At 42.5% G+C, this 16,158-nt stretch overlaps 2 protein-coding genes across 5 annotated transcripts; one reads left to right on the top strand and one right to left on the bottom strand.

Moving 5' to 3' along the window:
* Positions 1-5: 5 nt before the first annotated feature.
* gpsm2 (G protein signaling modulator 2) lies at positions 6-10,316 on the bottom strand. Of its 4 annotated transcripts, XM_034614749.1 has the most exons (17): positions 10,082-10,299; positions 8,964-9,002; positions 6,874-7,045; positions 6,671-6,773; positions 3,968-4,189; positions 3,753-3,888; positions 3,499-3,638; positions 3,223-3,346; positions 3,011-3,126; positions 2,291-2,446; positions 2,104-2,212; positions 1,898-2,021; positions 1,716-1,792; positions 1,414-1,602; positions 1,148-1,307; positions 848-1,038; positions 6-750 (listed from the first exon to the last, which is right to left on the bottom strand). In XM_034614749.1, exons 4-17 carry the CDS (start codon positions 6,733-6,735, stop codon positions 574-576), a joined length of 1,986 nt encoding a protein of 661 aa, XP_034470640.1. In that variant the 5' UTR covers positions 6,736-6,773; positions 6,874-7,045; positions 8,964-9,002; positions 10,082-10,299; the 3' UTR covers positions 6-573. The 4 variants fall into 4 exon arrangements, with proteins under 4 accessions (XP_034470640.1, XP_034470643.1, XP_034470641.1 ...); XM_034614750.1 differs by lacking the exons at positions 6,671-6,773; positions 6,874-7,045 and having other exon boundaries at positions 279-750; positions 10,082-10,316; XM_034614752.1 differs by lacking the exons at positions 6,671-6,773; positions 6,874-7,045; positions 8,964-9,002; positions 10,082-10,299 and adding an exon at positions 4,276-4,362.
* A 1,431-nt stretch (positions 10,317-11,747) lies between these two features.
* Positions 11,748-13,968, top strand: LOC117778878 (tubulin alpha-1C chain-like). Its single transcript, XM_034614755.1, has 4 exons — positions 11,748-11,784; positions 12,364-12,586; positions 12,678-12,826; positions 12,934-13,968. Exons 1-4 carry the CDS (start codon positions 11,782-11,784, stop codon positions 13,909-13,911), a joined length of 1,353 nt encoding a protein of 450 aa, XP_034470646.1. The 5' UTR covers positions 11,748-11,781; the 3' UTR covers positions 13,912-13,968.
* Positions 13,969-16,158: the final 2,190 nt, after the last annotated feature.

Genomic DNA, 16,158 nt, shown 5'->3' with positions numbered 1-16,158 from the left:
ATGTCTACAAGAATGAGGCTTTATTCATCCTCACTCAAAACATTTAGTACAAAAGTTCGGGCTGTACACGGGTTAAATTCATAGTTTGTTCAAATAGTTTTTGTTCATTTCCTGTCTGACCTTGGTAACTTTAAAACCAAAACCAAGTCCTCACATACAAAACAAAATACATGGATAGAGTGCTGTACTTCAGCGTTCACTCTGAGAATAACCACATGACTTTATAGTGGTGGGACGGCAGTTAGTAGAATCGTAACGATCAGAAAAAGTACAATAAATACAAACTGAAGTTGTGTATTGAAAAATACACGTGAAGTGAAATATGCAGGAGCACAGAATAAGGAAAAACAAGGAATAAAAAACAACACGTGTCCCTGATACTATATGAGTTTGTTGATGTTGCGCAAAACAAGTCCTCATTAGTGTTACTGTATTCTACATAGAATGCTGACAGTGCTTTGTTTTGTCCAAAAGGAGAAATACAAAGAGAGACGAGGCTTTCTTCGGAACGACCACTCCACAATATCGTCCACTGCTACATGAGATTTACAGAAGAAAAGCCTGTCTGTCCCTTTAGTGCTTAGTTGGAGGGGGGCCTGGCCTTGGCGCAGAGGGCAGGGTGACGCGTTGCTCATCCATCCGTTTGGCCTGAGAGCGCATGATGAGGCTGAAGAAGTCCTCATCTGGTACGGTGGGCCCTCGGACCGGAGGAGGGGGAGGGGCACAGCGCTGGTCATCCAAACGGGACCCCTGGAAAGAGAGCATAAAGGTTGGGATCTGATTAGAGAGAGCGCACATTGCTTTTTTTGGGGGGGTCAAACACTGATTATCTGGTTCCACCCAGTACCTGGCACTTGACAAGCATGTCGAAGAAGTCGTCGTCAGGCTCAGCGTTGTCTGCGTTGGCCATCAAGTGGTTGAGCACGGCCTGGTTGCTGTTCTGATGGAGCCTGAGGCCGGGCAGGCTCCCCCCTGCTGCCGACGGCTCGTCTAACCGCCGGCCTTGTCCGCCCGTGATGTTGGCAGACTCGGACACAGCTGCAGAGGGAGAGAGGTTCAAAGAGGAGACAGATGAAGATGATGCGTTTTATTTCAGAGTGAAGAAGTTCCCTCTGAACAAATTGGATGATTCGATGTATGGACTCACATTTCCTGATGGCTCTTGGAGGCTGCTCTGGGTCGCTGTTTAACGATACCCTGCTGCCCTTATCCTGTATGGAACAGCGCTGGTCATCCATGCGGTTGCTCTGGAAACGGCTAAGCAGGTCAAAGAAGCCCTCGTCTCCGAGCATGTCCGGACTGAGTCGCTAATGAAGAGGAGAAAACCAACATGAAACAGAGCAGAACAGGCCTTGTGTGGTGACAGCTATCTGAGACTGGATGAGGCGTGTGTGTGGTTATCAGCTGTGTTACCTTCTGAGGTCCCTGTGCAGGCGTCTGACTGGTGTCCAGCGTGTTGCTGGTGTCCTGGAGGACCTTACTGGAGCCACCGGCCTTGTACTTCTTCCCGCGGAGACGATTGACAAAGAACAGCTTGGAGGTGCTCTTAGCCAATGAGGGTTTGGGCGGTTTGGTCAGGATGTCGCTGTTCCACTTCTGATTCTTCACAAACACAGAAACAGATTATTTACCACAATGATGAAGGAAACATTAGGAGGAGTCAACAAGGAGAAATCTGGTTTGTGCTGAATAAAGCTGGAGACTTTTTGACTTACATTCATCTTGTCTGGAGTGAGTTTCATCAGCTCCAGGTTCTCCATGCTGCGTCTCCTGCTCATCCTGGGTCTCGCTCCTAAAAACACATGAAAACTCTTTTACACCTGTTGTACAAACGACACACATGATGTTATAACATCATATAGAAAAGGAAGGTTTGTGAACAGTTGTTTGTATTTACCATGCTGGTCTATATCTTTAGTCTCTGAGAAGGTGGAGTTATTTGTGCTATAGCTCAGACCCAGAACCATCTGGAGGTCAGACACATTCATACGGGCCGTCAGCTCCCCGCTCCTGTCTCCAGTCTGGAAACAAAAAAGGTTAGATTTACAACTGTACAATACCTTAACATGTTTTGGAAGATTTTAAAACATTTCATTCATGAACCTCTTTGCAGATCTCCAGGTGCTTCTCAGCAAAGTGCATGGCCTGATCATGGTTCCCCAGTGCAGTGTGAGCATTTCCTAAACTCCAGCATGCACGGCCTTCCCCAATCCTGCAGCAAAACATGTTTAAGTCCATGTGCAGGGGCTTACTAAACACAGTCTGATCCCTATAGTGAATGTGTGTGTACCTGTCGTTGAGGTCCTGGGCTATGATGAGGTGTTTGAGGTGGTAGTCTATGGCTCTCTCATAGTCCTGGAGAAGTGTGTAGGTGTTGCCCAGACTGTAGCAGGCCTGGGCCTCCACAGCTCGATCTTTCAACTGCCTGGCCAGCTGCAGTGTCCTCCTGACAAACACACACACAAGCTGGGTCAACACACTGCAGAGAGGCCTCAGTCATCACCTGCATCTGAGGCCCACTTGTCTGGGGACAACATACAATGTCATACACAGAAAGGTGTCTCTGTTTTTAGACATTGTGATTATTCTTTTTTTAACAGTTGGCAGGTTTCCAGATACTTGTGTAAGGAAAAAAAGAAAGTAAAGCTTAATTTATGCTTAGTGGTGTAACACACCAAACCCAATATTTGTATCTTGGTGACAGTTATGTACAAAGAGAGAACAATTATGAGGTGGAGTGTTTGCTCAGTGAACCGCCTTCTACACTGCTGATTTGGATACGACAAATAAAATATGAGCACAGAAATAAAATTTAAACTATTAACAGTGCATAACTTTAGTCAGTCAATCAGTCTGATCTAACCTATCAGTTTAGATACTTGTTTTTTAATTTATCCTGCCACCCTTTCGGAAAAATGTACTTTACCATGGCAAAGCCTTTCCAGTACTTTGTGGTGTTTATGTGTTTCAAACACAGAAAAGTTTTTTAAAAGATTCATGTGCTGCTTACTTGTAGTGCTCGGCTGCCACTTCAAATTCTCCCAAAAATATGTAGGCGTTCCCCAGGTTGCAGTAAGCGCGTCTCTCTGCCGAGCGGTCACCAAATTCCTTCGCTATGAGCAAGCGCTGAAATAGAATCATAATTAGAAACATAGCTTCTACTTGAAACACACACATTTGTTTCGATTGAAAAAAAAAAATGATTTTCAGGGTTCCCTGCACCTGTTCATGAGAAGCCACAGCTTTGCGAAAGTTTCCCAACAAATAGTGTGTGTTGCCGAGGTTCCCATAAGTTCGACCCTGGGCGGCCCGGTCTCCAAGCTCCTTCACTATCGCCAAGTTGGCTCTGAAAATCCACGAACAATCAAGTCAGACAGCAACTAGCGCTCTACTATAGATATTTGATACAATAGTTATGATAGCAGGCATTGTATCATTAATATGTACTGTATAAAAAAAGATTACAGATTAAAAACTCTCACACACTGAGCGACTTACTCGTAGTACTCAGCTGCCTGCTTCAGTGCTGTCATCACCTCCTCTGGGAAATCTCCAGGCTCAGCTCCGCTCCAGCAGATACTTTTGCCTTTGGCGTGGTAAACATTCCCAAAGTTATACAGAGCTCGCGCCTGACCCACCTGACACACACCCAGGAAGAAACAGTCAGCGTTACAACGTCAATATTTTCCAAACCTTCTCATACACTAGTGAATATATCACTCTTTGTTTGCCTGAACACACTATTGCCTCACCTTGTCGCTCATGTCTCTCGCTATGTCCAAGTGCCTCTGACAGCAAACTACAGCCTCATCAAACCGCCCCAACACCTTTAATGTGTTGCCAAGGTTACCACTGGCTTTGGCTTCTCCGAGCAGGTCCCCGATGGTTCTATACAACGACATATCATGTTAGTAATAATATAATAATGATCTGTTAGCAGAGATAACAGCGCTGCTGTATGTCTAACCTGGTCAAGGTGAGGTCATGCCGGTGGAACTCCAGGGCTTTGGCGTAGTCATGCAGGTGGAAGTACGCATTGCCCAGTTGGCTGTAGATGGCACTGAGCACCTGCAGGTCCTCTGTGCCCACCTGGATGGCAGCCTCGAAGAAGGAGACACCCGCTCTGTAGTCGCCCACCTTACAGAGCCGCTCACCCTCCAACGCCAGCTCCAGGCAGGAGACCTCCATCCTACAGCAGATAGAAGCAGAGTCTAGTTTGAACCAGTGGAGAAAAATATTAAATTAGGGGCTCAAATGTGCCAAGAGTACAAATACAGTAATGAAGCCAAAGTTGAATAAGCTGTGGAGAAACAGATCCTCTGTGGCTGTGACGAGCGGCCAACTGACCGGACCTCTTTCTAAGCAAAGGCTTTCAACCGGGGAATATTGTTTAGCTACTTCCTTCCAGATACAGAGAACAATGGCTCCAGCTAGAGGTTCTTTGTTATGGTAGATCTCACATCCTTTTAAAATGCCTCAAAATAAGGTGGGTTCCTTTTACAGTCATATGAGATAAAGAACAGAAGTACATGTTTTATCATTACTCTGTTTATATGCCTTGAATTAGTGCTACAAATAGTTTAAATGTTTTGTGTTGCTTAGGAGTTTTATATGTTTTAGCCCATTGACGACCAGCTGCATTTGGGACAGGATATTTCTTCAGTCTTCATAACACAGATGAATATTTACAGATGGTCTGGCAGTTCAGATTTGTGAGTTGGTTCTCAAAATTCAGTCTTTAATATAAGAAACTAGAATGGCACTTAGTATAGCGCATACCTGGATAGGCAATAAAAATGTAATGGGTTCTTCCCTGACCAATATCACATCCTTCCACGTTTCATGGAAATCCCTTCAGCAAACAAACCAACCTATGAACAAACTGGTGAGAACATAACCTCCTTGGCGGAGGTGACAATCCGATTATCCTAGAAGTAGGACAATATGGCTTGTAAACTCAATGCTCTCTACTCCTAACAATGAGATTACTAAAAAGGCAGGTTGTTTTTTTACTCTTAAAAACAAATCTGGATTTAAAAAGATGCAGCAAATGGCCTCATGTAGTAAAACTGTGAAAGCATGGGACATGACTTTTAACACAATTAGTAGTGCGTCCTCCAAGTCGGCTGAACGACCAAGGTTTTTCAGTCTCAGGCATTTCTAGCTCAAATGAAAGGGAGTGTCAGACGATTGCTGGTGGTTTAGCTGCAAAATGCTGCTTATCTGTAGCTTTAGCAGCATATCTGTGCAGAGCAAAAACTGAGACTGCCAAAGCTTGTTTTTCAGGAAGCTGTATTGTTGGAAGGAGATCAGCTTCACACAAAGTCCTTTCAGTTTGTTTATCTCCAGATTTCCTACAGCACCCAACCCAAGGCTTTGTCTAAAACTTATCAAAAAAGTGACCCAGAAGCACGAGGAGGAAAAGCTTACAGTCGTGCCATTAAAACGACACGAAAACACCAAGGAAAGTAGCTTGTTTCATCATCCAGCTCAGTTATAATTATAAACAAAGGCAAACATGGTCTCCTGAATAGTTGATTAAATAAAAAAAATCCTTTGTTTACTACCAGGTTAGCAACATATAATTTAATACACCTGTGGCAAACACCAGCCTACCTGCTTCGTGTCTTACAACCACAGCAAGAGCACATGGCACAGCTGAGAGGAGTCTACTGAGGTTTCCACTGGAAAGAACTCACAGACTGCTGCTCCTTTTCTTTCTCTGGCGCATGGAGAGATTAACTCAACAAAACATCGTAGCTTATATGAAAAGAAGATCTTGTTTGTTGTTTATTTAGGTCTAAAGAAATTACCTTCTTTTCTTGTGACAGCAAATCCATCTGATGTCACAGAGATATTTTCGCATCATACGTTGGAAAACCCTCAATGAGACGTGTGATGTGGTCATAGTATTAACTTCCTATGCATGGCAGCTGGGAAACTGTTCGATCAGCAGTTTCTCAGTTAATCTGCTTAACTTTCTATCAGGTTCTTCTCTGACCTGGTCACCTGAGCTTATGGCTGTGGAGTGTGCACCCGACAGATTAAAACGCTGCTAAGGAGATTTATTCGAGGTTTCAGACACAGGCAGACTCTGTAGTAATGTGTATAATGGAATCAATAAAATTAGGGCGATGATCCAGCATCTATTCGAACAAAAAAGAAAACAAACATCCTCCCAGCTTGCAGACACCTGCTCCATTCAAATGAGATGGACACACATGTGGCGAAAAACAAAGCTGGCAGTGATGAATTTTTTAGGGCTCGTTAAATATTGAAGCTGGATTCTTTTTGTGTTTAGCAGGTCACACCTGCTGCTGGAGTTCTGGATATATGAGGACAGCTGGTCGATGCCTTTTTTATTTTTTAGGAAACTTACCGGCCTTTAGTCAACAAACTCACAGAAGGCACTATGACAAGAAACTCCCACTCCACTATTTTTATATCCACACAATACCATCAACTAGGCAACACCCTCAGTTACTTGACACTAATACATCTTATGTAGGTAACAAGCATTAATATAATCCCAATTATAAAGAGCTTTTCTTCTCTTTACATCAACTAATACATCCCATCTGAAAGTCATTATGAGGCAAAAATAAAAGGCTGTATCAAGTCACAGTTTCTACTCTACAACTACAGCTGAGTTGAGAGAGGAGATTCCTACCTGTAGCGGACATGAAGGGACTGCTCCTCAGCTTGCGTGCTAACCACTGAGCAACTGGTATCCATTGAAGTGCATAATATGAGGGAAAATCCCAGTTTTGTTCCTGAAAAAATGGTGGCGTTTAAAACAAGAGCCGACGGGAAAGAAAAATAAATCTTTGGTTGAAGGGGAGTTAAGAGGAGGCGATCCAAATAAAAAGTGACCCGACGTGATGAAGTACGCTAAAGTCCCTCTGCTGCTGAACGCTGAAAGGGAACAGTAACCCCATGAGTGTCAGACAGAGCTGCAGAGTCCTGAGTGTCAGTCCAGCCCGGCTGCTTTCGTACACTGAGTGTGTTTTGCGTCACTGCACCTCAATCTCTCGTCAGCGGCCCTCTGCAAAGAGAACACAAGATGCTGTATGTGAAGCCTCATTCTGGCCAAACAGTGCCATGGCAACCCCAACCAAACAGCAGCGTGCACAAGGTGGAGGAGGTGCACAGGCAGGGAGCGAAAGAGAAGGAGCGGGAATGGATGGGGGGGTCAACACAGGCAAGCTGTCAATCTAAGACGATGATTCAATTCATCCAGGATTGGAGAAGTGCGTATGTGCTCCAAAGTTGCAGCAAGGTGAGAGAGCTAGGTTCGCTTCAGCAAGCAGAGATTCCAAATGATTAATCGAGAAAGATGTCACTAAATTAAAAGAGAAGCACAGAAACAGACCACACACGTCTTGCAAAAGGAAAAGAGGACAAACTTATGAATTACTGTGTATGTGACTTCCACCAAAGGAAAGGACAGTGATAAGCAGGCTTCATGGATTCAGATAGACTAAGTAAAGACCAGAGCCAACCATGACCTCATTTATCCATGAGGTCATACAAGCCACACCCATTTGTCCCCCAACTTTAACTCATCACACCCTCCCCTCTGCACACACACACACACACACACACACACACACACACACACACACACACACACACACACACACACACAAAGGAAAATGACCAAGCATTAATTATATTCCTCTGCTAAATAGCAACTAAAAGACAACACAGACATAAAACAAGCAGTGTGCATATTTAAAAAAACTTTCAGAGACAGAGGCTATCTTTCATTTCTCTGATAGTTCCAGTTTACTCTGTCTTGACAGTTGAAACACATAAAACTGTCAAATAAACTGCATATGATTTTATATATGAGCATTTTAAATGACAATCATTGTGTTCTTTTTTTCACCAAAATGTACAGACCTACACTAGAGTCACTCATTGGTGACCTCTTCCTACTGCCTTACCTTATTTTCTTAGCAAATAACTATGATTAACAAAACAACAATGTGAACATATGATAAGTTATTTGGATGTAACGCTTTTGAATTTGACACTGAAAACAAGCAACCCAGGTTTTAGAGTCTAAGAGTATAAAGTATACTATAACTATAAAAAACACCCCAAATGATTAACTAAGGATTATCAGTAGCTATGTCAGTATATTATCAGATAGTTACTAAATGAATGAATCTAGTTCTGCCCAGAAAGTTTAAGTGATGCTGACGTGGTACTTTTTACGTGGTATTATTAGCTCAGCACTGAGCTCATTCTGCAAGAGGAGCGCAAATCTTAAAAACAAACGACGACTAAAAATAGCAACAGAAACCTGTTGTGACAACAGACGACACCTCCACTATGCCTCATTAACGTCAGGGTTTCCTTTTTAACTGAGGTTAAAGCTGATACTGCTGTTTCTCTCACAGTGAGTGGATATCTGTGCTTGAGAATTAAAGGGGAACTTTGCTGTTGATTCAGCACATTTCTACCATAATCCACAAATTAAAACTAAACAGGCTCTAGCAGGTTAGGCCTCACATGTTAAGTAGTTGCGATTCAACAACTAATCTCAAAAGAAAAGAAGTAGCCTTGCATGAACATGAACAGTTAAGTGCATGTTGCAGCATTTTCCACCATTGTATGCCAATTGGGTGTCTTTCCAAGAGACCTGCCCTGCTCACAGAGTTTGTAAAATGGAGAAATGATGTGTGCTTACATGCACATAAGAAAATAGTTCTTTGACATGACCGCACCAAGGGAGGTAATCACTGAACTGAGTCACATGCAGGACATGATTTCAACCTGGACACACAGCAGATGTGATCTATGTCCTTGTGCTTACAGCCCACTGATGCACTGAACTGCCTCTGACCTCAAGATCTAAAAATGGAAATGCCACTATACTATAACACCATGAGCCAGCAAAACCTCGGAGCAAAACAAAAGAAAGAAACAACTGAAATGAGTAATGGAATACTGACCGGTAATTCTTCCTCACAGGAAGAGGAACTCTGAGAAGCCTGCGAGGAGAAGTGTGGTGACAAATGAATAACATCACACAGAAAATAATCAGGTGTTGAAGTTGTAGTAAAGACTCCAGATGATATACAGCTGCCAGTTTATTATTAGGTACACCAACCTAAAACCCAGTATAGATAATAAAATAGGTGTACCTATTAAATAGGGTTGGGCAATAAAACAACATCAATAATTATCATCAATAGTAATATTAAAAAACGTTCTACATATACCGGTTTAATGCTTATGCATAATGTGCAAGCACAATTAATTAATTAACCTCAGGTTTATAAAACGTTTTGTTGTTTATCAAGTGTTTGTCATTTTATGTTCATAGAAGAGTTTAAAACCACAACCTCCATTCAGGAGCAAGAATCAGTCTTTAAACTTAAAAGAACTAATAATGCGACATTTATCAATATCAACTAAACAACTTAAAAGGGTTATGTCTTGATATAATCTTTAGCCACATAGTCCAGCCCTTGCTATTAAAACAGAGTCAATGAAGTATAAAAAAAACTTCTCTCAGTCGGTGTGATCACTACTTTGAATCAGCAGCTTTCTAAAGGTTTAAACACTGAAGCACTTATTGAAATACTATTGTATTGGACTGCACTAGTTTTAGTACACATTAACTGTACAAGTCACATACTAAAGGTTCATGTGTGAGTGTGATGTGTAAACTACATAACATTGGTGCATTCATAATATAGTTTTAAATACCTAAATACTAAATTTGTCATACATATACTCTAATTTCCTATATGAAGTACACACAAACTACTAATATACTACTGTGTACAACACATGTGATTGTTACACATGTCATGTGGGCATACAGACAGTAGCACCATTGACTTATGCAGACTTCTCTGTCACTATCAGCTCCATTCATACACATACACTACTACACTGTCGAGAGAGGACGCAGGACTCCGTGCAGGAATGTAAACACCCGACTTCCATAATGAACTGTCAGAGGTTCGGCGAGTGAATGTAACATGAGAGGAGCCATTTCTCTAGTTACAGTATCAGCACCAGCTACAGGTCAGCTAGTTAGCATGCTAGCCGCTGAACTTACGTTAGTCGATCCAGCTCGAACAATGGGGGACTTCTCCTCTGTTTTTTGTCTTCACTGTTTCAAGAGAATAAAAAACATGGGTCCGTTTAAAAAGTAAAAAATGCCAGTAATTCATAGACGATGACATTAACATCCACCTACAGCTACATTATCCTTTTAACTTGAGCTAAAGTTACTTCTTACTTCTCTGGGAAAGAAGCAAAACCTTTCGGCTGAACGAGCGTATGTGTTTTTCGAGAAGCAGCCAATCAGAGGGGGACATTCAAAGATAGCCACGCCCCTGAAGCACAGCGATTGGACCAATACATTTGAATAGAAAAAGAGATGACGTAGGGTAAAATTGTATCTGACAGTGGACAGTGGGACGTAAAGCTCTCTCTCTCTCTCTCTCTCTCTCTCTCTCTCTCTCTCTCTCTGGCTCTCTCTCTCTCTCTCTCTCTCTCTCTCTCTGCCCGTGGGCACCGTGTTGGCTGAATTGATATTAATTTGAATATTGTCATTGAATAGAAAAAGTTGCACAACTGCCTCTCTTTGTGTATATTTATTTCTTGTACATTCAGCCTTTAACAGAAATTGCAAAAAATAATAAATAAGACCCTCCTAAGTGGGTTTTTTGGAAGATATCAGGGAGGTAGCTCTCGGCTTACGTTTGGAATTAAAAAGTGCTCTTGGGCTCGAAAAGATTGGTGACCACTGGTCTAACAGCTTTAGGTTTCACGGTAGAGACAATTTCAAGGTGTGTAAGCCTATAGTGTTTTATATTACAAATACTAAGTCAGTTGTACTTTTCCAATCCACAGAACAGTCTCTGGGCAAATCATGTCAAGACTGCCTTGGTGATGTAACCAGTTTCTGATGCCAACGGGAATGATGTGTCTTTCTGCGTAATGACCTTTATCCAGGTATCATTTTTAGATCTTGACAAGGAGTTGAGCTGTTGTTAAAACGATGTACAACAATCTGGTACACACGAATGTGGTAGGACTTGGCAGTGATGTCAATGGAACATGATGCTTAATGACTGAAACTGGAACACTGCTTTCTTTTCAATGAGTTACATAAAAAGACTCGTATTTACTATGACTTTACTCCTCTGTCTGAAATGATGATGGTGAGAAGCTGTTATTAATGTATCATTAGCCAATTAATGTTTGTGCCTTGTGAACTTCAAAGATTTTTTAATATTAAAGTCACTTTAACCCAGTCCTTTCTATAATACCTTTGATAGTTTTGATGCTTTAATTTAGTTATTGTGAACTGCATTTGCAGAAATAAACTTTCATAAACCAGTATATATATATATATCTGTATACTGGTTTAGTACTGGTATATGTTTGAATAAATCCAAACAGCTCTAGTTGCTCTCAGACAGTGGGCAGCAGTGACAACTGCCCCAAAACACTTGTGGCATCAAAGGCAGCTGCCTCAGTCTAAACAGTGTGGCAACAAAGGCAGCTGCCTCTAAACAGTGTGGCATCAAAAGCAGCTGACTTTACACATCAGTGGCAGTTTCTGTTGAAAACAGAAGTGCCTCTACGAGCTACCGCTGCCACGATTTGAGTTTGTCCTTACGCCAGTAATAAATAGCTCTGTGTAACGGCTGCACTAATTCAGTTGATCCAAAAAACAGGACAGATTGAGTCTTGTAGCCAGAAGCAAATCAACATCTTCGTTATTTAATCTTCAGTGTTCTAGGAAACATGGTGAGTAGGAAAACACTCTTTAAATCATGTGATCAAAAATGTCTGGAGTTTAGTTTAGCTCAGTTCAAGAAGCAGCTGCAGCTGCTAAAGTAGCAGAATGTGTGTTTTTCTGTGCAGCCAAATCCAATCCAATTAATGTAAATGACGAGCATGTCTTCAAGTTTAAAAAAACTAAATGCCTCCATGCTGCTGTGTGTCCATGCAGAGTTATCTGTTCAGTGGGTAAATAATGAATGTACAGAATCTGTCAGGTGATTTTGAATACAGGGCTGCAACAACTAAAAGATTTAATCGATTATAAAAATAAAAATAAAAATAATCAATTAGTCTGGTCTCATATAATACACATCACGCACTGTGGCAGCGTGTCCTAAGGTGGGGCAGTAAACCAGCCAATCCTGTGCCTTGTTTCGCTCGCATGACGACGTTGTCTCCTCTCTGGAGCAAATGTTTGAAAAATGTCAGAGAGGAATGCAGCTAATGATACAGCGGAGGCAAGTCCTTAAAAGTGTGAGAACAATTCTTCAAAGAAAATAAATAAATGCACATGGTTGAATAATATTTCTCTTCTTTCCGCAGCGTGAGTGTATCTCCGTGCACGTTGGTCAGGCCGGTGTCCAGATTGGCAATGCCTGCTGGGAGCTTTACTGCCTGGAACATGGGATCCAGCCGGATGGACAGATGCCCAGCAACAAGACCATTGGAGGAGGAGATGACTCCTTCAGCACCTTCTTTAGTGAGACCGGAGCTGGAAAGCACGTCCCCAGAGCTGTTTTTGTCGACCTGGAGCCCACTGTCATCGGTAAACTGTCGCGAAAAGTAGAAACCACGGTTACTCTGATTTCCTTAAAATCAAACTGTTGAGTCATTTCTGACTGACTCTGTCTCTTCAGATGAAGTACGCACTGGAAGCTACCGCCAGCTGTTCCACCCTGAGCAGCTGATCACTGGTAAAGAGGATGCTGCCAACAACTACGCCCGTGGACACTACACCATTGGCAAAGAGATCATTGACCTGGTGCTGGACAGGATCCGCAAACTGGTGGGTAACTTTACATCAGGAGTTAAACTTTTATTAATTTTGACAAACGTCAGACTAAATCATAATATTGTCTCTCATATTTAATCCGTCAACCTCTCTGTCTTCAGGCTGACCAGTGCACTGGTCTTCAAGGCTTCCTGGTTTTCCACAGCTTCGGAGGTGGCACCGGCTCTGGCTTCACCTCACTGCTGATGGAGCGTCTGTCCGTTGACTACGGTAAGAAGTCCAAGCTGGAGTTCTCCATCTACCCAGCCCCCCAGGTGTCCACCGCTGTGGTGGAGCCCTACAATGCCATCCTGACCACCCACACCACCCTGGAGCACTCTGACTGTGCCTTCATGGTAGATAACGAGGCCATATACGATATCTGCCGCAGGAACCTCGATATCGAGCATCCCTCCTACACCAACCTGAACAGGTTGATGAGTCAGATTGTGTCCTCCATCACTGCTTCCCTCCGTTTCGATGGTGCCCTCAATGTTGACCTGACCGAGTTCCAGACCAACTTGGTGCCATATCCCCGTATCCACTTCCCTATGGCCACCTATGCTCCTGTCATCTCTGCTGAGAAGGCCTACCATGAGCAATTAACGGTGTCTGAGATCACAAATGCCTGCTTCGAGCCAGCCAATCAGATGGTGAAATGTGACCCTCGCCACGGTAAATACATGGCCTGCTGCCTCCTGTACCGTGGAGATGTGGTGCCCAAAGATGTCAACGCTGCCATCGGCACCATCAAGACCAAACGCACCATCCAGTTTGTGGACTGGTGCCCCACTGGTTTCAAGGTCGGTATTAACTACCAGCCACCCACTGTGGTTCCTGGTGGAGACCTGGCCAAGGTCCAGAGGGCTGTGTGCATGCTGAGCAACACCACCGCCATCGCTGAGGCCTGGGCTCGCCTTGACCACAAGTTTGATCTGATGTACGCCAAGCGTGCCTTCGTTCACTGGTATGTGGGTGAGGGTATGGAGGAGGGAGAGTTCTCTGAGGCCAGAGAGGATATGGCAGCTCTGGAGAAAGATTACGAAGAGGTCGGAGCTGATAGTTTGGGAGAGGATGATGAGGAGGAAGGGGATTATTAAACACATGCATTCCCTTGTATTTTCCTGAGCATTATCATTTTGTTCTGAATAAATTGTGTTCATTGACTGCAGTATTGTTTCCTTTATTTAAATTTTTTTTCTCTCTCTCTCTCTCTCTAAATATATATATAATCTTTTTTTCACAGAGCAGTGGATTTGTTGCATTTTCCATTTTTGGATTTGTTGCACTTTCCATGCTCATATCAAACTGGATTGTATTTGTACACGGCAACAATCACTGATAAAAGTATCAGTTTTACATGTTAGATGTTTTACACAACTTAACATCTAGAATAAAATGTGTCACTATTTAAAAGATGTAATATGCTTTGATGAGATGATGCTTTAATTCAAACTGTTTCTTCATACTCCAATAAATGACTGTGAGGAAATGCACAACAAACAAAGCTATAAGAATTTTAAATAAAACATCCAATCCAGTCTCTGTAAATCTAAAAGCGGTAAAGTTTAAAGTCTTGGTGGAAATCAAATTTATGTTTAAAACCTTGACTACCCAGCCTTGTCCAGCCGCATTTGATATGAGGGGAAGTCGACATCAATTTAGAGGAATTTATGTTCAAGAAACAAATCGGTGACGACAAATACGTCTGTGGACTTATTACCTGCAGTTAACTGTCTAACAGCTTTAGGTTTCGCGGTAGAGACAATTTCAAGGTGTGTAAGCCTATAGTGTTTTATATTACAAATACTAAGTCAGTTGTACTTTTCCAATCCACAGAACAGTCTCTGGGCAAATCATGTCAAGACTGCCTTGGTGATGTAACCAGTTTCTGATGCCAACGGGAATTGTGTGTCTTTCTGCGTAATGACCTTTATCCAGGTATCATTTTTAGATCTTGACAAGGAGTTGAGCTGTTGTTAAAACGATGTACAACAATCTGGTACACACGAATGTGGTAGGACTTGGCAGTGATGTCAATGGAACATGATGCTTAATGACTGAAACTGGAACACTGCTTTCTTTTCAATGAGTTACATAAAAAGACTCGTATTTACTATGACTTTACTCCTCTGTCTGAAATGATGATGGTGAGAAGCTGTTATTAATGTATCATTAGCCAATTAATGTTTGTGCCTTGTGAACTTCAAAGATTTTTTAATATTAAAGTCACTTTAACCCAGTCCTTTCTACAATACCTTTGATATTTTTGATGCTTTAATTTAGTTATTGTGAACTGCATTTGCAGAAATAAACTTTCATAAACCAGTATATATATATCTGTATACTGGTTTAGTACTGGTATATGTTTGAATAAATCCAAACAGCTCTAGTTGCTCTCAGACAGTGGGCAGCAGTGACAACTGCCCCAAAACACTTGTGGCAACTAAGGCAGCTGCCTCTAAACAGCGTGGCATCAAAGAGATGCCTCTAAACCAGGGCATCAACACGGTGCCCGTGGACACCTGGTCGCCCGCAGGGACCCCGCGAGTCGCCCGTAAGGCATGCTCTAAATTAAAAAAAGAAACAGTTCATGCAATCGAAAGGGGAAGACGCCTCGCTGCTCGAGGACACTGAGTGGATATTTGACCTTGCAGTTTTAACAGACATCACTGGGAAACTGAACCATTTGAACTGTGAGCTGCAAGGCAAGGTTAAGACTGTCGCTGACATGATAAGTGCTGTAAACGCATTTAGAGCTAAGATGAACCTTTTCTCTGTGCATTTACAGAGAAAAAAAGTGCTGCACTTTCCCTCCGTACAGTCAGTGTTGAATGACAATGCTTCTGCATCTGTGGCTTTTGACAAAGCTGTAGAAAAGTACTCTCAAGTCATAAACAGACTAGGGCAAGAGTTTGAGAACAGGTTTTGTGACTTTGATCAACTTGAGCCATGTGTGTCATTCATTTCAAATCCTTTCATGCAAGTGGACATGACATGCATTGCTGAGCAACTAAGTGCTATGTTCAACTTGGATGCTGGACAGGTGGAGATTGAAATCGTAACGTTGCAAAATGACCTCCACCTCAAAACCCATCAGTCTGCTCCAAACTCTTGGTGCCTTGTGGACACAGAAAAGTACAAAGGTGTATGCACAGCAGCTGTGAAAGTTGCCTGCCTTTTTGGTTCAACCTATCTCTGTGAATCAACCTTTTCTAACATGAACTTCATCAAGAACAAACACAGAACACGCCTTACTGATGCACATCTACAAGACTCACTCAGAGTTGCAGTGTCAAATTATACACCAGATTACAGTACATTGGTGAACAGGATGCAATGCCAGG

The sequence above is a fragment of the Hippoglossus hippoglossus genome, chromosome 17 (genome assembly GCF_009819705.1).
Source record: "Hippoglossus hippoglossus isolate fHipHip1 chromosome 17, fHipHip1.pri, whole genome shotgun sequence".
Lineage (NCBI taxonomy): Eukaryota > Metazoa > Chordata > Actinopteri > Pleuronectiformes > Pleuronectidae > Hippoglossus > Hippoglossus hippoglossus.
This window is presented reverse-complemented; position numbering and strand designations above follow the sequence as displayed.

Coding starts and splice junctions, on each gene's coding strand:
- gpsm2 (XM_034614749.1), bottom strand. CDS start 6,735: ATGGATACCAGTTGCTCAGTGGTTAGCACGCAAGCTGAGGAGCAGTCC. Junction 3,889..3,967: donor CATGACCTCACCTTGACCAG/GTTAGACATACA, acceptor GTCGTTGTATAG/AACCATCGGGGACCTGCTCG. Junction 3,127..3,222: donor CTGTGGCTTCTCATGAACAG/GTGCAGGGAACC, acceptor ATTCTATTTCAG/CGCTTGCTCATAGCGAAGGA.
- LOC117778878 (XM_034614755.1), top strand. Junction 12,587..12,677: donor CCTGGAGCCCACTGTCATCG/GTAAACTGTCGC, acceptor CTGTCTCTTCAG/ATGAAGTACGCACTGGAAGC. Junction 12,827..12,933: donor TGGACAGGATCCGCAAACTG/GTGGGTAACTTT, acceptor CTCTGTCTTCAG/GCTGACCAGTGCACTGGTCT.